At 39.3% G+C, this 27,644-nt stretch overlaps 1 protein-coding gene across 1 annotated transcript; it reads right to left on the bottom strand.

Annotated features, from left to right (window-relative positions):
* Positions 1 to 875: 875 nt before the first annotated feature.
* LOC18426452 (UDP-Glycosyltransferase superfamily protein) lies at positions 876 to 6,586 on the bottom strand. Its single transcript, XM_011622193.3, has 2 exons — positions 5,574 to 6,586; positions 876 to 2,025 (listed from the first exon to the last, which is right to left on the bottom strand). The coding sequence occupies exons 1-2, from the start codon at positions 6,121 to 6,123 to the stop codon at positions 1,088 to 1,090; spliced, it is 1,488 nt and encodes a 495-aa protein (XP_011620495.1). The 5' UTR covers positions 6,124 to 6,586; the 3' UTR covers positions 876 to 1,087.
* Positions 6,587 to 27,644: the final 21,058 nt, after the last annotated feature.

Raw genomic sequence — 27,644 nt, 5'->3', positions numbered from 1 at the left:
AGAGAGAGAGAGAGATTTTGACGGATTATGGCTTTGAACTTTAGTGTGAAATGGGATACTAACAAAGGTCGATTATGGTAGGGAATTTTTTTTTAAAAGAGATGGGAAAATGTAAAATTAAGTATTAATAAGCAAAACAATTTTCAATCTTTGCAAAAATGATGAAAAACACTAAAAAATACATTACAAATAAAATCCTTTATTTTGGGAGAATTAATATAATATTTTTTGAATTTTTTTAAAATACCTGACCAGTTTACCAAACTTGACCGAAAACCGAACCGGCAATTGGCCGGTCCCGACCTTAACTTGAACCGCCCAACTTTTCCTATACATTTATGATAGATAATTCCCTGTATTTTTTCGGGGTTACTCCATTGTAGGGTGTGAAACACTTTTACTATTAAAAAGTTATTGATGATATATATATATATATATATATATATATATATATATATATATATAGGTGCGGTTTATATAGACCCTAGGTTCTAAACATTCAAATTATAGACCAAGTGTTGAGAAATGTGGTTTCAATACTGGAAATATGTGTGATACCCTTAAATATATTTTCATATTTAATTACAAAGTTTATAGCTTCAAAAAATAGTGTAGATCGAGAGAACTATGAAAACTTGAAAATCTTGAAAATTTACAGTTCAAAAATTCGTTGCAAAAATATATTATTTTAAAAAATTGAAATCTATTTTTTTCTCATATCCATGCATCTTGATGTCGAGATGATCAATTTGAAGATATTTGGGCATAAAAAATACCTCTTCTAGTGAAATTTTTGAGGTAGGCTCGAATTTGATTGTTTAGAGCTTCGGCTCCATATAAAAAATCCCATAGCTTAAGTGTGTCACAAAGTTCGAGAAAATTTCTTTTGAAATTTGAGCTTGGCCAATAGAATAAATGGATCCATCTAATTTCACATCCACTTGTCAAGATTAATTGTGATTACCTTATATCAAAGAGAAATGGTCTCATTATATATTTGTCCATATAAATTTAAATAAAACAAATGCTCCTAACATAATTTTTTGGAAGATCGTTTCGTTCTATCACAATAAAATTAATACATAAATCACTCCCCATATACATCTCTATCAAATGAAATAACTTCTCCTTTAGAGGGTCCCCCAAGCTTCCTCTTCAAATCCACTACAAACTTGTCCAAATTCGCTTGAGAGGACCCCTCTTCTCCAATAGCTCTTGCTAATACCCCCCTCACCTCCCTAACTCTCTCTCTAAATCCCTCCTCCCCAAAAACCCTCTCCATATTCTCTTTAACCTCCTCTCTCCTCAACTTCCTCATCAAATCCAGTCCCACCCCCCAATCATCCACTATCAACTTCCTATTTGTAAATTGATCAGTCAACAATGGCAGCCCAAGCATAGGCACCTCACACCAAACACTCTCCATTATAGAATTCCAACCACAGTGAGTCAAGAACCCACCAATGGCTCTATGGCTAAGCACCTCTCTCTGTCTACACCAGTGCACCACTAAGCCTTGCCCTCTGGTTCTTTCCTGAAAATCTTTGGGCAAGGGCTCGGGCTCGTCGGAAGAGACGATGTCGGGGCGTAAGACCCACACGAAACTGCGACCACTTAGCATAAGCCCCTCCGCGATCTCTTGGATTTCTTCTTTGCTTATGTGTGCATAGCTTCCGAAGGATATATAGATGACGGAGCGATCGGGATGTGTATCGAGCCATGAAGAGCAGTCGGATTCAGGCCAAAGGCTAGTGGAGATGGAGTTTTCTGTGAATTTCGGGGGCAGAATGGGGCCTACTGCGTAGAACGGGAAGTAGTTGTTGAGGGCCTCTATGGTGTGTAGTTCGAGCTCTTCTACGGTGTTGGAGAGGACCCAGTCGGCTCGTTTGGCACCATTGAAGGCTGCCAAGATGATTTGGTGGACGACAGTCGAGGTGTCGGATACTTGGAGGTAGGAGGGGATGTCTTTGGGGTCAATGGAGGGGATGCCGGGGATGTAGTCGATGGGGTCCTTGCGGTTTTTGCCTGTAGTTTGCAATGGAGAAAGAAAGACACAGGGAGAGAGAATACTAATGTTAAATTTGAAGAAGGGAACAGTTGCAAATTTAGAGTGCAAAAGCCTAATTAGTATTCAAATCTCTCTCTCAATTGAATCTGTGCAACAGTGATTTCATTTTATACTTGAATTTTAATTTTTTTTACAAATTAAAATCTCATGTCTTATGGGTCCACTCTTCTCATCAAGAAGCACCTACTAAAAATATTTAAAAATTAATTTTAAAAAATAAATACACCAAAATACTCCTAAAAGTTTTAGGGATATTTTTGATCTATTTAATTTTTATGAATTAATTTTTTTGATGTTTTTATAAAATTTGCCTATTTTATAAGAATATACATGAAATTTTAAGCGATTTAGATTTGTAAAAAAATAATTAAAATTAAAATATGAAATTTATTTGTGATCGTTGGATTAACTTAGCTTCAATCTAAGATTGATTTTATATGGATGTTATCAAGAGAAATCAAGGTCATGTAGTATCTCCAATATGATCACAATAAAGGGTGGGGTTTGTATAGAGCTGAGGCTCTAAATAATCAAAGTAAAGCACCTTCAAATAGTATTGAGAAATGTGGTTGCAATATTGAAAATCTCTGTGGTAGCCTTAAAATATATTTTTATCTTTAATTATAAAATTTAAAATTTCAAAAATAGTGTAGATCTATGAAACCTTGCAAAATTTGAAAATTGACGATCCAAAAATACGTTACAAGATGCATTATTTCCAAAACTTGAAATTCGTCTTTTTCCTTATGTCCATGCATCTTAATGTCGAGATGACCAATTTGAAGATATTTGAGCATCAAAACAGTCTCTTCTAGTGAACTTTTTGATATGGGATCCAATTTTAAGGTGGCCACTGATTTGATTGTTTAGAGCCTTAACTCCATATACAATTTTCCCGCAATAAATTGAATTGTTTGCCGTAATGTGGCAGCTGCAAAATCCTTTACATACGAAAGATGCTATCATTTTATTATTTTTTAAGGTTACATTTGAAGAAACTTTAACGTTAATTTGAAGTTTTAAAATCAATCATTCAATACATGAAATAGCTCGAAAATCTATCATTTAAATTTTGAATCTTAGAAAGAAATCTAAAACTTACTGTAATCATCTTTTGAATTATACATAGGAAAAAGTTAGATAAATGGTTCATAACTTATATTGTATAATTAAGGTGCACCTAAAAAATCCATTGAAAAAAAAGATTGTTTTGTTGTTGAATTGGGATTGATATTGATAAGTTTTCTAAAAGGAATAGAAATCCAAAATGATTAGGACTCTGGGATATATCTCTTGGTTCTTGAGACGTATGTAATATTTATATGAAGATTCCTATTTGATTTTGGATATGACCCTATCCAACATTAGAAAACCATCCAATTGATTATCTCGACACCGATATTTATGGACGTGAAAAAAAGAAAAAGAAAAAAAAGATTTGAAGTCCAAAAATTACTACATCTTGCAACACATTATTGGGACCCTCAATTTCCAAACTTTTCATGCATTTATATATTTGCATGATTTGAACAATTGGAGTTTAAAAAATTATAATTAGAGATGAAAATAGACTCTTGGCCATCCTAAAAATTTAAGTACTAAAATTGCATCTTAGGTAAAGTTTGAAAGTACCTTGTTTTTATTGTTTAAGGTTGCAACCTTATCCAAAATATACCCATATATAAATAGGGTTGGATTTTGAAGAACATGCCTTGATAAGAAACCAACCAAACATCCGTGACTGTTAGATTTGAAATTGGGTTGTTGAAGATGTATCATTGTTTGAGCACAAAGTATGAAATAAAATTTCTCGAATGCTGTGGCACACTTTCAACTATTGGATTTCACATTTAATAGCTAAAAGTGATTGTGTCCTCCTTCTAAATAAAAGGTTGCAACTTTATATTATTAAAATAAGGTATATCTCAAAGATCCTTTGGAAGATAGTCTTATAAGGTCGACTTTGAGATGTGTCGATATGATAAGAAAAAAAAATTTAAGTCCTAAAAACAATCCATCTTGTAACCAGTTATCTAAATTGTCTATTTTCAAGACTTTTTAGTTTTTATAGATGTGCTCAATTTATACTATTTTTTAAGTTTTAATTTCATAATCAGAGAGAAAAATAGATTTTTAAGCTAGTTTCTGAACTACATCTCCAAGCTCTACCAAAGGCACCTTATACATATTTCACCCTTTACCCTAAATATGTTTTTCTTTTCATTAAACCTAGGGTACTTTATAATCCAATATATGACCAAATTACCCCCATCCAATGAAAATGAAGAGTAAAAAAAATCCCTCACTCCTGTGGCCTTTTTGAGGGTCATTTGTCCTTTGGCTGTGGCTGTTGTCAAGGATTTTTATTTCGAGTTTAATGAGGGAATTTTGGTTATAATTTTTGCTCTAATTTTGGCTTTAATGAAAATAAAAGCATATATTCAGTGTAACAGATGTGAGGGACTTTCCAATGGGGGACCTACAACGAGTTAATTATATTTGGGATATTCTGATTCTTTTTTAAATTCAATAAAGGTTGATTGATCGTATATTTTATTATAAGATCATTGCTCATAATTATATTAGTCATAGTCTTATTTCCTGTTTGATCCTTATGAATTTTATATTCAAACTTGAGACTGGATCTATTTATTAAAAAAATCGCTTTCTATACGGTATATATATTCAATGTAATAGCTGTGAGGGACTTTCCAATGGGGGCACTACAGCGAGTCAATTATATTCGGGAGAATTCATTAACTTTCTTTCCTAAAACTAATTTCAAAAAAGGCTATCGATGAAGCACAAACCAATAGAGAAATCTCAATATTTTTCTCTCTCTAACCATGATAATTAGTGTAAAAAACTGTGACTCAGACGGAGTAATTGGTCCTAGCTCGAGCTGATTATTTGGATGAGTCCAAGTAATTCGATCCGATTAGTGCTTACTACTGTAACAGTAAAAAAATTTAAAAAAAGAAGAAAAGAAAATATATTTAAAATAAAATTAAGTAAAGCATTTCAAAATGATGTTAACAAATTAGTAAAATAATAGATTTTCAAAACTTTACGGGGTATTTTCGAAATAATTAAAAAATGTTGAAAAATATAAAAATAAGTATTAATGGCCAAAGCACTCTTAAATCCCAAACAAATTCTTATTTTTTAAGTTTTTTTTAATATTCCCAAATTGAATACCTAACTCGAGACAGCTCGGGCAAGGGCCCAAGCCTGAGCAATTGTAGAAACTACTCGGCCAATTATTCAATCACTGACAATAACTATTTTAACCTAATAAAACTGCGAAATTATTTCACACAAACACATGGTCAAAAACTTATGGCAAACCACTCCAAATCAAATCAATGATAGTCCAACCATCACATTTGATCCATCAAAAACCTCTACAGATAAAAAACTTGCAGAAAAACAAGCAATTGCAAATTAAAATTATCAGTCCCATTATCTCAGTAGATCCAAGAAGAATATGAGAATGAATGCTTACCCTCTGAATCGAAATGACCATGTTGTCTAAGGAGGTGGGCGTGATGGTAGAGTGAGAAAACAAGTGCTGGTTCTGTCCAGAATGAGATATGGGGGACTCCAAACTTCTCAGCCATGGGAGCCACCCAAACGAAGAAGGTGTCGGCGATGATACACGAGATCGGGGGTCCGTCGAGGGCGACCTCTCTGATAATCTTCTCGACATGTGCCGAGAAGACATGGAGGAGAGAGAACATGAATTGGTTATGGTTGAGAGACCTGTCAAATTCAAGGGGGAGTCCATCACTCACTACTCTGTATCTGATATCGAGTCCGGCCTCTCGAGCACCGAAAAAAATGTCGTCGGTCGAATTGCTGCAGTCGATCGAGTCGTTGAGGGTCTTAGAGAGGGAATTGTTATAAGCTTTGACGGTTTGGGCGTGGACGGCCTCAGTGTTGACAAAGGTGATGGTTAGGCCCTTAGATGCAAGCTTCAGGGCCAGTTGAACGGAGGGGATTATGTGGCCTTGCAGAGGGTAAGGGAAGAAGATAGCATGGATGGGGTGTGCCATCTCTCTCTCTCTCTCTCCTCAAACGTCTCTATCTCTCTTTTGATTGTCTCCCCTCAAACCTCTCTCTCTATCTTTATCTCCTCTTTGATTCTCTCTCCTCAAACCTCTCTCTTTGATTCTCTCTCCTCAAACCTCTCTCTTTGATTCTCTCTCCTCCTCTCTCTTTGATTCTCTCTCCTCAAACCTCTCTCTATCTCTCTCTTCTCTCTCTTTGATTGTCTCCCCTCAAACCTCTCTCTCTTCTCTTTGATTCTCTCTCCTCAAACCTCTCTCTCTTGGATTCTCTCTCCTCAAACCTCTCTGTATCTCTTTCTTCCCTCTTCGATTCTCTCTCTTCAAACCTCTCTCTCCTCAATCTTATCTAACTTTGATTGTTTCTCTCTCAACCCACTTCTCTCTCCTGAATCTTCTCCAACTTTGATAGTTTCTCCCTTTTACAGGAAAATCAGGATCTATTGATTCTTTCTAAAAGGGCATGGTATTCAATCGATTATATATTATAGTATTAGGGTGATATAGGTGTCAATGGAATCCGCTAGATGAACAATTGAAATCAGCCTCAATTTCACTAATTTTCCGTTCGAGATTTCAATGACGTCGATTTTGGAAGGTCAGAGCGTCGCCTTCAGGGTTTTGTACGTTATAAATGAAAATGACGTCAATATATATTTACTAATTGGTGCGGTTTGTATACTCCAAGTCCAAACAATCAAATTAGAACCTACCTTCAATTGAGAAATACGGTTTCAAAATTGGAAATTTTTATGACAGCCTTAAAATATATTTTTATCTTTATTTATAAAATTTAATGCTTCAAAAATAGTGTAGATTGATCGATTTATGAAAACTTCGAAATCATGAACCTTGATGGTCCAAAAATATATTACAAAATACATTATTTCCAGAACTTGAAATCCATTTTTTCTCATGGACATGCATCTTGATGTCGAGATGATCACTTTGAAGATAATTGGGCATCAAAATAACCTCTTTTAATGAAATTTTTGAGGTAGGCTCTAATTTGATTGTTTAGAGCCTCGGCTCTATATAAACTATTTCCATTCCTAATTGATAGGTGCTCAGATAATCGAAATGGAAAAAATCTTGATGTCGAGATGATCACTTTGAGGATAATTGGGCATCAAAACAATCTCTTTTAATGAAGTTTTTGAGGTAGGCTCTAATTTGATTGTTTAGAGCCTCGGCTCTATATAAACTATTTCCTTTCCTAATTGATAGGTGCTCATATAATCCAAATGGAAAAATTTTATATAGAGTCGAGGCTCTAAACAATCAAATTAGAGCCCACCTCAAAAAATTCACTAGAAGAGGTTGTTTTGATGCCCAAATATTCTCAAATTGATCATCTAGACATCAAAATGCATGGATATGAGGAAAAAATGGATTTCACGTTTTGAAAATAGTGAATCTTGTAATGCATTTTTGGACCGTTAATTTTCAAGATTTTCAAATTTTTATAGATCTGCTAGTTCTACACTATTTTTAAGCTTTAAATTTTATTATTAAAGATGAAAATATATTTTAAGGCCATCACAAAAATTTTCAGTATTGAAACTACATTTCTTGGCACTATTTGAAGGTGGGCTTTACTTTGATTATTTAGAGCCTCGGCTATACCCAAACTGCACTGATACTTGAGTTTTGTTTATGATATATTGAATTTTGGCCCAATTGTAATTGGAAAACGTTTCCATAAGGGTGACGTCCTAAAGAAACAAATTAAGGTGAACTTCAAATATTTTCTAGAAGGGGTTGTTTCGATGCTAAAAAAACTCTCAATCCGATCATCTAGGCCTCAAGATGTATGGACATGAGGAAAAATAAATCTCAAGTATACGAAACAATGCATATTATAATGTATTATCTAAACTGTCACTTTGTAAGATTTTTAAGTGTTCATAGATCTGCTCGATCTACACTATTTTTTAATCTTTAATTTTATAATTAAACATGAAAATAAATTTTCAGGTTATCACAAAGATTTCTGATACTAAAGCAATATATTTCGGTCTTATTTGAAGGTGTGTCTTACTTTGTTTAGAGTTTCGGCCTCATACAAACGACACCCATTATAGCTTCTGCCCGTTTGGAATGTTCTCATACGATTTGAAATTTTGCATGGATTCCGAGTTTGCAATTAGTCTTCCAAAAATGGATGATTGAAATGGAAAATGAAACTTGTCCTTGTTAACAAAACTACTTTTTTTTTTAAACATTAAGAGTAATATCATTAAATAGTGGAGCAAACTTCCTAAATACAATAGTACAAGACTAAGAGCTGGGAGGGGCACTCCCTAGATCCAAGACTGACCTATCCTAACTCCTGGAACACAATAATCACAAAAACCTCACCAATCCTACACCAAAACTATCTAAGCACCCAACTAATCCAAACAATAACTCACAAGAGCCTCATCTTCTCATAACATCACTTCCAAACTCCAACTTCCAACAAGTAGCACTGAGGGAGCACCTTCCTTTCAACGATCTCCTCATAGACGAGGTTGGGGCAACCAACAACCTACACCAGTCCATAGCTGGGGTGCCGACACTGCAACCACGACCCAATAACAGAACAAAAGGTGGCAAAGAGGGAAAAGAGTAGAAAAGGAGGCCAAAGAAGAAAAAGGTTGGAGTAAGAATAGGTGTGTTAACGGGTCGGGTATGAAACCCTGTTTGTGAGGTGATTTTAGCATCGTCACCCATATTGGACGACTCCCAAGCTGTTAATGACTCAAGGAGGTCCGTTTGTTTGGATGACAAGATAAGGCGAGTTGTGCCTAGGATTAAATCCTGTAAAGTTGGCAGTGGAGGAAGGGGCCTGAGAAATTCTTCCTCAACTGGTGCCTGAGGAAGACGATTCCTTCAGCGAGCGGACCAAGGTGCTCATCTCCTTCTGGATCCCTGAGGGGGTGTTTGGTCTGCCCTGTCTGCTAATGTGTAGTCCTAGCTTGGTGGTCTGCCTCACGCTTTAGGGATTTGAGTCTACTTCATCCATGGTAGACTTCCAAGGGCTGAGAAGTTGAGGGCTCTGAAGAGTCCAGTGTATGCTCATAAGGGACCTGTAGTGGGATTTCCTCTTGGACGGGAGTGACGACTTGGAAGCGCTCTACGAGAACGGCGCAAACGATGCGGCCTTCCTGTACCTTCCGAGTGACTATAGCTTCGAACTCAGAGCAATCTTTCAGCTCGTGGCCCCATACTTGGTGACATGGGTACCCGAGGCTTTCTATTCCTTGGGCAAGATGCCTCGGCTACCTGGTGGGCTTGGGAGTGACGAGACCCTGTTGGAGCATCGCCTCGAAGAGGGCCTACAGGGGGTCTAGCTCAATGCTTCTCGGGGCTTACGTTGAGAGTTCTTCTTGCACTGGTGGAAGATGGACTTGAGGGTGTCCTTCTGAGTTACCATGAGCTTCCTGGCATTGCTGCATCTTCTTTGCCAAGAGCTCATGGAAGCTAGTGCATTCGCTCATGTCATGGCCTCGTATCGGGTGATACGAGCACCAGAGGTTCTCAGTTCCTGGAGGCAGGAACTTGGGCTGCCTTGTTGGCTTTGGCGTGACCTATCCCTCTTCGAGCATTATGGAAAATAATGCACAGAGGATAGCGAGTGTGCCCTCATCCTCTTGGGCTGTCACTATGTGAGAAGCCTCAGTTTCCCTGAACGCTTTCTTTAACTCTTCGAGCTTTATCTGACCCTTGTTAACAAGGGCCTCGATAGTGTCTTTGAGCTTATAGCAGTCCTTAGTGGGGTGGCCTACTTTTCTGTGATAGGCACAATACCTCTCGTGTGTCTCCTGTCCAGCTTGTTATGGAATGTTGACCTCCGGTGGATGGATCATGTTTTGCTCCAGTAGTAGTTGAAGCAGTGCAGGAACACACTCCTTATCAACGGAGTACACCTTATTCTGGTGCTGGATCCAGAAGTCATTTCGATTTATATTTTTAGGGGGCAACACCTTATTGTAAGACTGTTGCTTTCCCTCGGCTTGAGGCGTCTGGGCCTTGGAGAGGTCCAAGGTTTGAGGGGCGGCTTTGTTAGTGTCAGTCACGGTGACGGCCGCACTGATCATCGCTTTTTGCTGGTTGCCCCGACTGCTGAAGCGAGAATTCGAGCCGGAGGGTTACTGACGAGATCTGCCATGGTGCTTAGACGGACCCTCAATATGAACTGGTTTGGAGATGAGCTTTGACATGGAAGGTGGATTGGAGGCCCCGACATGCAGGGCAAGCTCGGGAAGCATATTTATTATGCAAGTTTGGACAACTTCTTTTTCAACCATGGCAGTAGCATGGAAGGTTGCCAACTCTCTCCATCGGGCTATGAACTTGTCAACCAGCTCACCAGGGTCTTGAGTCAAGGTAAGGAGCTCAATGGTTTCCACGTTCCTTTGGACTTTGTAGAATCGTTGGTAAAACAACTGCTCCATTTCCTGCCATGTGTGCACTGCGTTTGGAGGCAATCGAGCATACTACTGGAAGACTGACCCATCGAGGGTCTCCACCAACTAACGGAGGAGGAGGCGCCCATCAGTTGTCATCTCTCGACAAGCTTCTTGGAAGTGAGCAGTATGTTAGTGTGGGGATGAAGTGCCTTTAAACAAGGGGAGCTTCCCTTTTTGGTAATTCGGGGGAAACGACACTTGGTCGATGTATGAGGGGTACAACTTTTGGTAAAGAGGTGCCTCTTGCATGCTCGAGACCTTGTTCTTCAGGCTATGGGCCACCATGGCATCTATGTCGAACCTCACTCTAGAACCAAGTCTTTTGCTTGAACTGCCCCATTTTTCTTGAGCAGGAGAGGGACATGTCAATTACCTGGAGCAAAGAATGGGGTCCGGATAGAGAGCAACTTGGGTCGTTACTTTGGAGGCTACAGCTCCTATCTGACATCAGGCCATTACCTCGAATTCCCTTGTGAGGCTCGGGTGCATGCTTGACTTGGGGCGACTGAATCAAGATGGTACTCTTAGGGAACACCTTTGACTACCAGGTCTCGAGATGCTTGCGTGGTGAAGGAGGGATGATAGAAGAAGAGTTGGTTCATGACTCTGCTTGAGTTGGGATCAGGGATGCAAAGCTGGTGCATGTGCACCTTTAGGGTTAGCCGTTCAGGTGACTTAGGGGTCAACCCTGGTTTGCTCGATTGGTTCAACCTTAGGAGGTTGGGACCCACAAGCTTGTATCTGTAAGGGATCGGGTACGAACCTATCTCTCACAGGGTGAAGCTGTGTGTGGTGAGATGGAAGACGAAGTGGTCGACCCTCATGTGCTTGAGCTGAAGCAGAACTAGCGCTTCCCCGAGCTGTGAGATGCATGGTGCGTGCAGGATTTCACTCGAGAAGGCCTAGCCTCGAACACAAGTTCGAGGCAGCATGAAGGTTTCCTGGAGGTGTGGCTCGAGTGGTTGGACCACAAGCCTTTAGATGTGTGCGAGAGGTGGAGGTCGTAAGTTCTGCGCCTCTGTGTGTCGAACCTCCAGGAGTAGAGGTTCGGGGTAGTGAGAGTGGGCAGGGCAGCCTTCCGGCGTACCTCAGCAATATGACTGACAAGGGCCTTGCCAATAGCAAGGCGCATGATGTGTGTGGTAGTGGATGTGCTACTAATGCAAGGGGCCTTGGTGGAGGTTCCACCAGGGCGAGGAAGCGGGGAGTCAGGGACCTCTAAGTCCCTTCTTGCACCAACCCAAGAAAGCACTTAGGAGCCAGATTGTTAGTTCTGACTCAAAAGGAGTGTAGGAAAAGAGGCTTGAGTAGCTCGCTTCCCTGGGATGGTCACGAGTGCAGGGATGAGAATCCCTTACTCGGATGAATGGGTTGAATAACCCAAAAGTCATAGAAAGTAGTGCAGAAAGTAAAAGGTGATAGTGATCAAACAAGAGCGAACCGACGAAGGGGTAATAAGTCCCCAGTGGAGTCGTCAAGCTGGTTTGGTGCCTCGATCTCACCTCCCCAGATCTAGGTGATCGAGTAACACGTATCTCAGGTTCGAAAGACCCAGGACCTCAGATCGCTCTCTTGGGAGCCTCGTTCAAAGAACAATGGCAAGTGTCCAACTAGTGAGAGAGGAATTTTGGATGTGAGGTGGCGACCAACCCCACTTGGGTTCGTGACTTACTCGAGTTGACTTGCGCGAGCGCTATCTTAGATCTTGATGGAAAGCCCCCCAGCTGATTCAAGCTGGTTCGGAATCGCCTCCCTTGATCTGTAATCTCCTGGTTTTCTGTACAACACTACTATAGTTAATTTGCAAGACAAGTGGGCCGAAAGACCCACCCTTCATATAGATGAGAAGGGTGAGAAGTTAGGGTGATGAAAAGAAGAGGGGACGACAAGGGAACAAAACTAGCATGATAGCTGGACCAGTGCAATGGCTGACTTGGAGTGGTAGAACTTAGACTGACACAACAGAAATACTACTCAAAACCAAGGTCGACATGACTGTCTTAATCTGGTGTGATAACAAGATGGGCATGGTACTCAGGACCAGCATGGCGGCAATACTGCTCGACTGCCAGACCGCTATGGCAACGCTAGACCGAGTCTACCTTCAACCACGTGAATAGGGAAGAGAATGAGGAGAAGGCACAAGACGACAAAGGGACAAGGTCCTGATGGTGCTGAACATTGTTGCTCATAGTGAAAGGGAGCAAATGGTGGACGGCAGGCGGTGTTAGGTATCGTCGTGGACAACGTGAGAAGGAAGCATGTCCCTTTGTGGGCAGCAATAGCTTCGTGTGAAGCTCACAGCGATAGTCGTGGGACACAGAGAGGAGCCTGCACACGACGATAGGCACTGAGCGTAAGAAGAAAGCTTGTGGATGGCGATGGGCACCGAGCACGCGAAGAAAGCTCGCAGACAATGAAAGGTACCAAGCGTACAAAGGAAGCGCGTGGACTACGATAGGCACCGAGCGTGCGAAGAAAGCTCGCGGACGTCGATAGGCACTGAGTGCACGAAGAAAGCTTGTGAACGACGATAGGCACCGAGCGCACTAAGGAAACTCGCGGACGGCGATAGGTATCGCTAAGATCCCTTACGGGTGGCGATAGGCAGAGGGCGTAAGACAATAGCTCGCACATGATGATAGGTATTGTCGCGACCCTTCACGGGCGGCGATAGGCATCGTCGTCTGCGATAGACGTGCAATAGGATGAGATCCCTGCAGGCGGCAATGGGCTTCGTCGTCTGTGCTCCTCACTGAGGTGTCGAGAACGCATTTGCTGACGGTGATGCGCAGCGCCGTCTGCAAACCATGCTGAGAGATAGAGACGAATGAAAAGAAAGGAGAAAGGAGGTCACTCATGGTGCTTCCATCTCCATACGCGACATGTAAAACCGCAGGAGGTGAAGAAGGAAAGACGCATGCACGACACTGCCACTGCCATGCATGGCCTCTGAGAGAAGCCCAGACGAAGAAGAAGAAAAAAAAGAAGAGAGAGAATATTTACCTTGAGCTTAGGGGTACTGATCCAAAAGTTTCTCTCTCCTTTCTTTATCTCTCTCCAAATGTGACCCAACAATGAGAAGAAAGAGAAATTTTATTAAGCAAAGTTATCCTTCGTGAATGAATGAGGGGTCTGCGTATAATGATAGTACGTGGTATATATAGAATTGTGCCCAAACATAGGTGGATTGATCAAAATTAAACCTAATTGCTGGAAATTAAGATTTAATTGAATTAAAAGAAATAGGAAATAGGGTACAAAATGATAGATTTGCCTCTTCCTAACAATTTGTAGAATTCCAAAATAGTCACTGTGTTGCTCTTGAACTTGCGTGATCTTTCATGGATGATCCAGGGTTGTTCTCATATCTATTTGATCGAAAGATGATTATTTTCTTGTTGAGCTCGGTATAGAGATTGATTTCATATCAACTTCGAGCCATGGATTGTGTTTTTCGGGCACGATCATTTGTCTTGAAATTTGGATGAATCTTGAAACTTTGGATCGATAGTGTGCTCATTCCTTGATGTTTTTCTGTGATTTCTTCGCTGGATCACACTGAGCATGCCGTCAGGCAATAAACACAACTCGATTCTGTGTCTGGATAAAAATTTTGTAACTTTAGAGTTTTGGCTAGATTCTAGAATTTCGGGGCCAGAATTTACAGTCACTTCATCCGCTTCGTGTGCGAAATCCAACCGTTCATCATGTACGGAGTTCGGACTAGTGATAGCCTTAGACCTTACGCACATGATCAAATTGGTTTCACGTCGATCGAATTTGCGAGCGACGTGCTTTGGCTACTCGAGCGAGGTGCAACACTTCTGATTTTTCTGTACTTTCTTCACAGATTAGCAACTTCTCTCTAGCTTTACTTCACGTTCGGGCGTCGTCTTGGGGTGTGCCACTAATTGAAACTCTCGTCTTAACGAGACGAACATGCTCCATCAAGTTTGAGCGCGATTCGATCTCGGACAGGGGAGATATAAGTGTCGAAAGTCAATGTTTGTGATTGCCCTTTTAATGGAGTTGAGTTGCAGGGTGGCCGTACGGGAATAGCGCGCGGCTGCTCCTGTTTTTCTCTTTCACTATAACTTCTTCCTGGAATGTCCGTTTAAGCTGAAATTTGACCCCTGGCATGCCGAATCTAATGGCAGTGGTTCCACAACAATTTGATGCACTGAAAAATGGAGTTCTAGTTATACGGGTCAGTTTTAGGGTGTTAGAGGCTGATTCTACCGAAACTGTTTCTCAGTCTGCACTGCCTTAAATATGTCGGAATGAGACAAAACTTGGCAAGGGACTTTTAGGAGTCATCATGAAGAACTTGACCAGTTTTGGGGTCATTATGAGACTGTCGAAATTTCTACTGTTTGTTAGGCTTTATTTATCGGGGACCCATGATGATGAAAAGTGTCTTCCAACAGCTGTATTTGTAGAAGAGTGAGAAGATGGAGCATCACCTTGTGTGAAGTGGAGTAACACCATGCGTGAAATGGAGCATCGTCACGCATGAAGTGAAGTAACGCCGCACATGAAATGAAGCATTGCTGCACGTGAAGTGGAGTAACGTCGTGCATGAAATGGAGCATTGTTGCACGTGAAAAGGAGCATCACCACGCGTGTAGTGGGGTAATGCCACGTGTGAAATGGAGGTACGCCGTGCGTGACGATGAAGAATGTGTAGCACCGTGCATGTCACTGCCACAAGTGTAGCACCGCGCATGTCAGTGCCGCGGGTGTATGGAGAAGATGTGACTACTACCAACACCACACTTGTCAGCGTCGTATGTGTCAGCGCCACACTTGTTAGTGTTGTGCCTGTCAGCTATAGTGGATCCCACCTACTGTGGATACTTAAAGCCCTCTCCCCTCCCCTTCCAACGCCCTTTCTATCACTTGCCTCATACTCTCTCTCTCTCTCTCTCTCTCTCTCTCTCTCTCTCTCTCTCTTTTCTGCCCTTGGAGAAGTCCTTGCTTGGAGCTTCAGGAGGCCCACGAACGAGAGGTTTGACGTCACCATGAGCATCAAGTAAGTAGATTTAGGGCCCATGCATCAATTAATTTAGTAATAATAGATTTGAAGGCATAAAGGTGAGGAAAATGATAGAATAAAGGGTACAAATGTAGTTGAATTAACATGAGGTTGAATGATTGATTGAGTAATGCAAATAAACTTGTTAAGTTTAGCTCACTTGCAATTTTAGTTTAACATGAATGAGGTTTTATACCAAAGTTTATCTTGGCTTATGAAAGGTTGTATTTTAATTGAAGCATGTCAAACTTGCAAAAAGTAAATTTTCAAGAACTGTGAGCATTTTTGCACTGAATGTTTTATTGACCAAATGATGTCCAAATGAGCTCAAATTGGTCTTGAATGAAATATATGATTGTCTACTATAATGTGTTTTTTTTCACCATGTTAAAAGTTTGCATAAATCAAGAGATATGCCCCAAAATGATAGCGTATGTCACTACCCACAGTTGCTGGAATTTCCAACAACTGTCACCTATTTTGCATCGAGCTTTTCACCTACCAAACGATGTTTAATCGCTTCCAAACAGTACCATTTGAAATATCTATGAATGAGCTTTAAGTTTGATGTTAACCTCAATTTGAAATTCCCCATAGATTGAGAGTTATGAGGGTATGTCATAGTTCACAGTTTCAAGAAATCTGAGAACTGTCACTCACATTTTGCCATGATTTTGATACAAATGTCATCCAAATACTTTCAAACCACCGAAATTTTAAAGATCCACATGTAAACTTAAAGTTCCATGTTTGAACCATTTTGAAATTCTTCTTAGATTGGGAGTTACACACCCAAGAAGAGGGGTACGTCACTGTTACACTTCACAAAAATTTTAGTCCTACGCTTGTATTGTGTTACCTTTTACTGGATTACTCACTAAGAAACTCAAGTGGTGCAGCATAATCTTTGAAAAGGGATAATCGTGAGTGCTATGTGATAATTTTCATGTGATGAATACTAAATGCCATAATGTTATGTGAACGGTGCTATGCAGCTATGCGTTATGTGAAAATTGATAAATGCCATGCTATTGTGATAGTCCCATGACGAATGTTACACGACAAGTGTTGTAATGTTAATGCTGATTGTTAAGCGTAAATGCAATGCGATAGCTCTCATATAATGGGTGTTTATGCTAGGTGTCATAATGTTATGAGACTGTTGGATAGGTCTGAGTAAGACTCAAACTTTAAATGATGAAAATTTGAATTATCTGTCATAAGGCACTGATATAGCATGAATGAATTAAATTCTTGGGCATGGCATAATGCCGTGATAATGATCACTACGCAATAGGATACCCATTGGTAGTGAATATTGTTCTGTTATGGTATTGTGACACTGACCACTATGCGATGGGGCACCCATCGATAGTGGATACTGTTATACTGATACGGCACGCTATGCGATGGGACAATTATCGGTAGTGGATACTGCTACATTGAGAAAAGTGATGCCGGCAATATTCCCTAACTCACTGAATAACAGGATGGGGTAGGTGAAAATCGAATGGGAGGGTCGCACCCCCCAAAATTTATATAATGAGACTAGTGAGTAATGCCTTGTAAGATAAGTGCCTATTGAAAACCCCAATGCACGCTGGGGACCGTGTGCGTGAGTATGAGGGCATTACGAAGTGGATTTTCGAATTGTCAATGCCCTCCCTCCTGAGGTACGGTAGAGATCCTAAGCAATGAGATTGACTTAGCATGATGGATCGGGCCTCTACTGCTAGAGTAGGTCAAGCACACATTGCAATCAAGAAATAAAGCAAATGCTTGAAACTAGTCATGCCTGACAAGGCGTGCTTCGAGGTGCATATCACTAGAAGCACAGTACAGATGGAGGGATAAGCAACCCCTAAGAAGGTACAGTCAGGATGGTGAGACCAAGCACAATCCGTGCTAAGTCGAGCTCGGCCCGAGTTGAGGGTGACTCAAATGGGACACTGTTCCCGGAGGGTGCAAGCAATCCTAAGTATTTTTTCTTATTTTTTAATTTTTTTGTCTTTTTAAATTTGATGAAACATATTTAAACTAAGCATGATGAAATTAGGAAAACATGATTTCAATCAAAATTAACGAACTAAAATAAATAAAAAGCCAAGTACAGAATAGACCTATCTTAAGCAAAATATGTTTTTTATAGTTTTAAAATTTTTATTTTAGGCCAAACCTTGGTCAAAAGGAAGCCAAAGAACCCTAGAGAGGCCTATGCGGTCCCAGGATATTTTGAGACCATTGCAACTGGGCAACATAGGTGGTGTCGCCCGGGCGGCACTACTAATGTCGCCCTTGCAGGCTGGGCGACACTGCTAGTGTTGCCTAAAAAACATAATTTATTTTTTTCTTATGAATTTTGATGAAATAATGTTACAGTAAACTTGTAGATGTAGGGAAAAAAATATTTATGATGAAATAAATTAAAATTAAGTAAAATAGTAAAGTGTAGATAGAACAGACCTGTATAAAGTAAAATATTTTCTTTGTATTTTTAAAAATTTTATTTTGATCTAAAATGTTTTGAGCAGTCACAAACGAGTCCCTAAAATAATATTGCAAAGTTTCAGAAGATTCTGAAACTTCTAAATTTGGGTATCACGGGGAGTGTCGCTTTGGATCTCGGCGGCATTGGTCGTGTCAACTGGGCGACACTGCTGGTGTCGCCCAAAACAAACATGTTTTAATAGCCTGTTTACGATGTAAGCTGTTTGTTCATAAAGTAAAACTTAGGGCTTTCCTTCGCTTGCCTATTCTTGTGAGATTGAACATAGACAGTCGATCAAAGGTGACTTGTAAGGTAAGAGATCTGAGCTATCCATTCCATAGATGGGCCATCAACATTATGGAAGGTACATGAATCCTTATCCCCCTTTTCTAAACCATTTTTCCATCAATAGAAAATAAGTTAAATTAATTTTAATTAAATATTGTGCATTTTATAAAATAGCACATCTCTACACACATTTTCCATAAAAGCTATCAAAGATATATCAAGTTAATATCTACTTCCATATTAAGTCAATATATGGTCAATACATACTCAATCCATAATTTGACCACATGTCACAATTTAAAGTTACCAAAACATAAGGCCACATGGACCACAAAACAAAACTTTCCATAAAATAGAAAGTAGTAAGAGGTAGGGCGTGCCACCCATGGGAGGCACATGTGGTGTGGGCCTCACCTTCTAGAAACATGGTGAGCACATGTGCACAATGGGTCCCTATGATTATTTTTTTATGCATTTAAAATTTTTAGTGAATATTAAAACATTGTAAAATCAATATATTTAATTTTATAAATTTGAAAATTATAAATAAAATATCCAAATGTTCATAAAAATTCAAATAAAAATTCTAAAATAATTATTATTATAAAACAAACACAATTAAATTAATTTATGGGAAATGGATCTACATGGTTTTAGAATTGAATAAACAATCATGGGGCACTCTACCTTCAATTGTAGACTACGGACCACACATAATTTATCAGACCGATCCAGTGTTTCCTATGACCTACAGTCTAAGCAGGGGCTCATTAGTGGGTTACCAAAGTCTGGCCGATGAGCCAAGATGTCGCAATCGCAGTTTGTGGATTACATATCCTTCCCTAGAGACGAGTCTAGGTTACCAAGACCAGATGCGACCACAACTCTATGGCGCATAGGGGGATCTCTTGCATATGCTTATGCTTCACCCTAAAAGGTCGATTTTTGGCTTTCCCATATGATCTATCGATATGCATGCCTGTGTGATGACACATAGATGAGGTTTTGACCCTTGTCTCTATAGGCCACCATCACACACAAGGATCACACACTCCCTGGGCTCACTCATCTGGGCATGTTCTCTAGCCTCATCAAGGCCTAACCCATGAACTCTCCTTGGTTTGTTCTTCATGCCCAGGTAGCATGGGTTTTTCCCAATCGATTGGTCAAGATCGTCAAGCACAATCCGGTATCTACAAGCATCATTTGCATAGCATGGTTCACGAGGGACCACACTCCCATTGAGTTCATGTTCTACTATATCATTTCATTTTATAAGCACTCGTAAAGTCTTTAAAGGATACATAAACCCAACATCTCCCACTTGGCCTTTGAAGGCTTTAAATTCTCTCTTCCTCACTTTCTCTCATCCCCATCTCTCTCTCTCTCTCCCCAAATTACAATTTTTTACTTATTCTCTCTCAATAAATTAATCATGGCTTTTGCCACCAATCCTTTCACAAAGGACTAATAGAGGTAACTTTTTATTTTTTTTATTTTTTTTATTTTTTTTTCTTCTCTTTGCTGCTTGGATCTCATCACAAAAATAGTCGTAGTCCATCTTTTATATCCCATTGCGAATCATGGACCTATTGTCGCAGATGATCATCATGTACCCTCATCGTATGGGGTTGTATATTCATGGGCTCAAAGTAGTTCTTTAAACTAACTTCTCCTTTTTGTAGCCATACAACTAACGCTACACATTCGGGTTCCATGGGTGAACAATATTATAGTCTGTTGTTCTAGCTGACCTACCAAATACTAGAAGGTGCTCCCATTGAAATATTTAGTTTATCTAGATCTCGATCTTTCTCAATCTCACCTCATTCCTCAGGTGATAGAAACATAGTCTTATATGCATGAATCTCTTATGAAATCGTGGCTCTTTTGACAAGTATATCACTGTTGTGTTGGCGCAGAAAATCCTTACTGCCTCACAATACACAGGGTGAGAAAGTCAAATCGATTAAGAAATTACAGCCTCCTTGGCCGTTAAACAGCACGCCACGCACTCAGCATCTATGGTGGATAATTCCATCACATCCAATTTCTTTGATTTTTAAAAAACTGTACCCCCTCCAAGCATGAATACATATCCAGATGTAGAGTTCGCATCATCTGGATCCATGAGATAGCTTGCACCTGTATAACTAAATATCCAAGCAGCTAAAAGAAACGTTCGACTGTAGCAGCTCCCACTCAATTATTGTACATATAACATATATATATTCTCAACATTCTTATGCCTATATCACGTGGTAGCATAGCAAGTTTGATGCTATATGTAATTTAGTGCTCATTGGTTTCACAATATAAAAAACGTTCCTGAACCATAAAGATTCAACCACACTAGTCGTCTTGTTAGTAAATCCATACAAACCAAGTTATCTAATCAATACAACATGTATCAAGGAAGCCTAACAAGATGACCTTCCTTCAACATTTCATATGGTTTAAGGTTTTAGGTAACCGAGAATTCTAAATAATTAGAAACATGGGTTAAGGCATATGGGTATTTAAATATCTTTAATTTTATAAATCCAAAAATAATAAACAAAATATCCGAAGGTTCATAAAAATTCAAATAATAATTTTAAAATAATCATTATCATAAAACAAACATAATTAAATTAATTTGATTGAAAATGGATCCATATGGTTTAAGAATTGAATAAACAATCATGGGGCACTCCACCTTCAACTGTGGACTACAGACCACACTTGATTTATCAGACTGATCCAGTATTTTTCATGACCCACAGTCCAAGCAAGGGCTCATTAGTGTGTTACCAAAGTCTGACCGATGAGCCAAAGGGTCGCAATCCCAGTCTGTGAATTACTGGTCATCCCCAAGAGACGAGTCCACAAGACCAGGTCACACTTAATTTATCAGACCGACCCAGTGTTTCCCATGACCCACAGTCGAAACAGGGGTTCATTAGTGGGTTACCAAAGTCTGACCGATGAGCCAAGAGGTCGCAATCCCAATATGTGGATTACAAGTCCTCCTTTAGAGACGAGCCCACAAGACCTGATGTGACCGCAACTCTATGGCACATAGGGGGATCTCTCGCACATGCATACGCTTCACTATAAAAGGTGGATTTCTTGCTTTCCCGAATGATTTATCGATATGCATGCCATGTGATGGCACATGGATGACGTTTTGGCTCCCATCTCTGTAGGCCACCATCACATACAAGGGTCACACAGTCCTTCAGCTCGCTCATCCATACATGTTCTCCGACCTCATCAAGTCCTAACCCATGAACCCTCCTCGGTTTGTTCTTCATGCCCAGGTAACATGGTTTTTCCTACCGACTGACCTAGATCGTCAAGCACAGTCCAGTACCTGCAAACATTGTTTGCATGGTATAGTCCACGAGGGACCACACTCCCACTGAGTTCATGGTCCCCAATATAATTTCATTTTACAAGGACTCATAAAAGCCATTTAAGGACACCTAAACCCAACAGAGAAGGGAATGGGAATAATTAACTAGATGGAGAGAGCCTAATATGAGAAAAGGGGAGGGAGAAAACAGAGAGGAAAGAAGTTCACAGGAAAATAAAATAAAAGAAAATAATAGAATCAAGAGAGGAGAGGGAAAAAAGGCAAAAAAAAGAAAAACAAGGGAAGAACAAAATGAAAAGAAAAAGAAAAATGGAGAGATGTGAGAAAAGCTCGGATCTGAGAAGAAACACTCAAATCCTAAGCAGAAACCTCAAATATGAGGCAGAGAGCTGCAGAATGGAGCCTGAAGTTGTCGGTGATTTCCTGAGCTCTGTGGTGGTCACTAGTGTTCACCTGAATTCTTTGGTGGATTCCATCTTCTGCTTAGATAACATTATCCTCGCTGCTCTCCGGTGGTTGCCGATCGCTGGTGGTTACCCTGGATCGTCGGAGGTTGCTTTAAAGCAAGGTGGTGGTGGCTTTGGACAACAACATACGACAGGTGGTTGTGGCTTGCAAAGGGGTTTACTAGCAGTGGCTTTGAGCGGCGATGGTGGCGGCTGTGAGCGGCGATGGTGGCGGCTTTGAGCGAATGACCTTGCAAGATGGTGATGGCTAGGGCTTGGATAAAATAGTGGTGGCTAGGGTTTGCAGGACGTGGCGGTAGCAAAGGTTAGCAGGAGGCAGGTAGGGTTTCTCTTTTGTCGCTTATATCCACTTTGACTCGCTAGAATCTTCCTAAACCGCTAAACTGAAGTATTCCACTAACTGTTATAACGTGAAAAGAAGTCGAAAAAAGTAAAACTATTAACAGTCGTGTAAAAATTGCAATTCGTATCTCTCTTTCTCACCACCCCTGTTATTATCACCCTGGATCGTCGAAGGTTATGTTAAATTAAGATGGTTGTGGCTTTGGACAACAACAGACATCAGGGGGTTTTGGCTTGCAAAGGGGTTTACTAGCGGTGGCTCTGAGCGGCGATAGTGACGGCTTAAAGCAAAGATGACATTGCAAGATGGTGATAGCTAGGGCTTGGATAGAGTGGTGGGTAGGGCTTGCAGGAGGCGGTGGTGGTTTGTGTTAGCAGGAGGCCGCTAGGGTTTCTTCTTTGTCACTTATTTCCGCCTTGACTAGCTAGAATCTTCACAGCGAAGCAAACTGCTAAACTGAAGTTGCCGGCTAAATGTTATAACATTAAAATAAGTGGTAAAAATAAAATAATAAAACTACTAGCGGTTGTGTAAAAAAGTTCAATTTGCTTCTCTTTCTCACCACGTCTGTTCTTATCACCTTGGATCGTCAAAGGCTGCTTTAATACTAGATAGTGGTGGCTTTGGACAGCAGCAAACAGCTAGTGGTTGTGGTTTGTAAAGGTGTTTACTAGCCGTAGCTTTGAGGGGCGATGGTGAGCAAAGATAACCTTGCAAGATAGTGATGGCAGTGACTAGGGTTTGCAGGAGGCAGTGGTGAGGGCTTAGTAGGAGGCGGCTAGGGTTTTTCTTTTGTCCCTGAGGTCCGCAGTGACTCGCTAGAATCTTCGCAGCGAAGTAAACCGCTAATAACTTTTATAACGTGAAGAGAAGTGGAAAAACAGAAAATAATTAAACTACTAGCATTGGTGTAAAAAAGTTCATTTTGCTTCTCTCTTTCTCAGCACCAATGTTACTATCGCCAAGTGTTTTAAGTCTTGGATTCCCGATTCTGATTGTCGATTCAAATAGAGAAGCGCTCGAGACCAAATCGGTTCCAAGATCGTATGGGTCCCATGTGGATTTCTTGCCTCCCTAAACCCTTTGTTTTGAACTTTTTTTTTTTTTCTTTAAGCTAATCTAACTTTTTCTTAGGTCCCATAAACTTTTATTTTTATTTTAGTTATATTTTACTATTTTTTGAATCACCAATTCAGATTGAACCAGACTGATCTGGATCGCCCATACAACCATCTGACACCCGTTCCATGCGATGAATGATTGATATTATTTAGGGTTTTAAATTTTTGTTTTGTGATTTTTAAGGAGATTAAAATTTAGTTTTAGGTTATATTGAATTTTTAATTTCCTTTAAGGGTATCTGTGCCTTTTTTTAGTTGTAGAGAATTGAAGGATATAAATAATTTTTGTTTTTTTAATAACAAAATGTTGGGATTTAATTAGGGTTTCGTAGGGAATAAATTAGGTTTTAGGGTTCTTTTCTTCTATAAATATGTAACTATTGGATTAGAAAATGGAAGTGAAGAGATTAAGAATTAATTTGTGTCTTGTAACGAGATCTTTTTGGGATGGACTCCCTTACAGAACTTGAGAGAGGAGCTTCTCTCTACATCAATTGTTATCATGGCCTACAAGGTCCATTTATCACAATGCCCCAAAAGCTACTTTTGTGATTGATGATCTATTGTCAAAAATTATAAAAGGTATAGACAAAGCTATAGACGATATTTGAAGCAAGATTTGTGAAACTCTAGGAGAGATTGACGAAGCGAATCAATTGTTGCGATTATTGGAAAATACTATTCAACGAAACAAGGATGCTTAAAATCATGTAGATCTAGTAATAACTTTCGCAATAGAGTCACATCTGCTACCACAATCTATTTCAACTGTCAATCATAGATGTAATAAGCAAATTATGATGCAATAACCACGATTTAAGGAATATCCACATCCTCTTGATATCAATATTGATCTCTACATGAGCACAAAAAGAAATCAAAATTATAATAGACATCCTTAAGTTCCCCTATAAGTTGCCCAAAGTATTTGATTAATACGTTCATTAACGAAGAAAAAGTGCCTAGATGAACGTTGGGAATACATCATTGCATATTGAAAAAAACTATTTGATGATATGATAAATTCAACAAGTTCAAGGTAAAACTTCTCCAACCCACAGAGAGGATATAATCTCTCACTATTTATTGTTAATTTTTATTTTTAAATTTATTTATTTTCGATACCAAGTCTCACCCTAGGGATTAATCAAGCTGCACTATTAACTCTAATGGTTGATCCTATATATAATGAACAAATTTTGAGGCAAGATAAACAGTATGAGGAAAGCCCACGTGATCTTTTCCATCTACATGAGGCGCTAAAAAATTAAATCCAGATTGTGATTTACATCCCATAGTTCTCATACAAGTTCCACATTAAGTGTTTGATTAATTGGTTTATTGAAAATAAATTACTAAAGAAAATGATGAGACTCCATAATCAATTATTAGAAAGGCCTCTAGAGAATGTGATACATCCGGCAAGCTCAAGGCCGATGAAAGGAGAATTATGTAATTAGGTTTTTTAATTTTTTATTTTATTATATTTTGGGAGATTAAAATTCAGGTTTGAAGATTTTTTAATTTTGGAATTTTTTTTAAAAGATGAAAGGTTGGGAGTTAGTTAGGGTTTCAGGTTTTAAGGTTCTTCTCTTTTTAATCAGAATGAGCAAAGAGACTGGGTACCTTTTTCTCTCTATTGCACCACTTAATGATGTTAAGGGAGTGTTCCTCTATTAGAATTGAACCCGCAATAACCTTATTTTTGGATAATCTCCAGACCGTGCATTTTTTAGCAAAGTTCTGCATGATTTTCCATTGTAATCCCACAAGGGCTAGCATATGAGAAGATGATATTTCCTTCAGAGTCTCTCAAAACTCATCCCACATCTACTATCTTAGGGTTCCCAAAAGGGCTTTCATCAACGTTTAATTTAAAAGAACCCTCTGAGGGGGCTTTTCAGATAGCATGAGGCCCAATTTTTGGGTCATAGATAAAGGTAAGATTTTTTAAATTGACAAAAATATCCACCCTTGAAACTCTGTTGGTTTCTTTGGTAACAGGATATAAGTTCTAGAGAGATTGAAGAATTTTGTCCTCGATACTGTCCATATCCAATATTGTACCATCAAAAGTTCTCTTATTTCTCTCACACTAAAGCTACCAAAGACTTGCTCCCCTAAAATCTTCCAAATAATGTTTTCCTTAATTGGTCGCGCCAGCATATTCAAGTTATTAATGAAACTAATCAAATTCTCCATAAGCATGAGAGTAAAACCCTGCCTAAATGCCCATGCCCAAACCTGAGGGGCAAATGGGCACTACAAGAATAAATGAGTTCCGGTCTCCTAAGCTTGTTTGCACATCAAGCACACATTCGGCAATATTTTATCTCTTTTTGACAAATTGTCCACCACTAACCTATTTTCCTTGTAATGCAACCCATAAGAATGCCTAAATCTTCCACACTTTAATGGTCTATTTTGCATCATCATGAAAGAACATCCAGGAGGCAGAAACATCACAGAGAAAATTTCGTCAATTTCACCTTTCTATACAACCTCATCAAAGCCATTAGGTGAGATATAAACAGTTTCCAAAAGCGATAAGAGGATAGAATCAGGTATCCCATTGTGTCACTGCGACCACCCCAACCTCATAGTTCCTTGCATTCTTGAACACATTACATTCTCTCCATTACACCACTACTGCAATTGAGCTAACACCACTACATGGGCACTCCTCAATCATTGCCCCACAGTACCAATTCTGTGTCATTATTGTGCCACCACCCCCTGACAACCACCAACACTACTCTGGAATCATCTCTACCATAACCATCGCACTATCGCTGCCACCTCAACCACCACCATTGCTCCATCCACACCATTAGACAACTGCCACGTTTTACTGCACCGCCATCACTCATCTACATCCACTTCTATAACAAAGCACTATTGCGCCACCACCACAGTAATAGCATAACCACCATCAAAACGTTCGGATCCCCACCACCACTGCTATCTCATCGTTGGTAAGAAACAGTAATTTAAAACTAAAACAATAGGAAACCCCATGAAAGCAAGTTTTACTAAATTGCCATTTAAACAACTAAAAGAAAATTCTAAATGACAAAATTTCAAACCAAACGTTGCGATTATTATGGTGGCTAAGTTGACCTCTAAATGTATAGTTTTTTTTTCTTAGAATTTGGATATGGTTCTAGGGCATCTTTTTCATATAATCATGTTTAGGCGTGACTGCACAAGGACTTTAGGATTTGCAGTTTTCATATAAACCTTTTGATTTTCAAAAGATCTAAATAACATAAAATAGATATAGGATGTCCAATCATTTTGTGGATTTCTACATATGAGATTATAGACTATAAGACTATTAACTCGTGGTACAAAGCAGTCACAATCATTCTTAATCATTAGATATGAAATATGATAGATTGAAGTATATCACAACATTCAAAATATTTTATTTTAGATTTTGTGCCTACTCAATAAAATACCCCCAACTACCAATTTTATATTTTTTGGTCAATAATGAACGCAACGTCCTTATAAGAAAAGTAAATGGCTTTATTGTACACATTTCCTTTAAATATTAACCCCAATATGTAATTTTCCACATCCAACATTCTCCTATGGAACCAATCCTGCGAGGGGTACTCATAAATTTTAAATAAATACCTCTCAAAAAATTTAATTTGCAATTTGAAGACTTTCTAAGTATGCTTATACGAGAAATGGAACAAACCACATAACTATAGTTGATAAAGAAATTTATGGAATTTATTAAACGACACCCCCGGGATTTAGTATTTAACGTTTCATCTAACTTCTTCGCTATACACTCACAAAGCCCATCAAGCTACACATCACATAACAGTGTTGTAATGTGAAAAGGGCAATTTCCATTTTACCTCCATCCAAAACCAAAATGATAGTTAGAAAGACTTTGTGATATATTTTTATTTCTAGTATCTCATTGTAAATATAC

This window comes from Amborella trichopoda, chromosome 7, assembly GCF_054954075.1.
Source record: "Amborella trichopoda isolate Santa Cruz 75 chromosome 7, AtrichopodaSantaCruz75HAP2 v2.0, whole genome shotgun sequence".
In the NCBI taxonomy this organism is placed as follows: domain Eukaryota; kingdom Viridiplantae; phylum Streptophyta; class Magnoliopsida; order Amborellales; family Amborellaceae; genus Amborella; species Amborella trichopoda.
This window is presented reverse-complemented; position numbering and strand designations above follow the sequence as displayed.

Coding starts and splice junctions, on each gene's coding strand:
- LOC18426452 (XM_011622193.3), bottom strand. CDS start 6,123: ATGGCACACCCCATCCATGCTATCTTCTTCCCTTACCCTCTGCAAGGC. Junction 2,026..5,573: donor TGGTCATTTCGATTCAGAGG/GTAAGCATTCAT, acceptor TGCAAACTACAG/GCAAAAACCGCAAGGACCCC.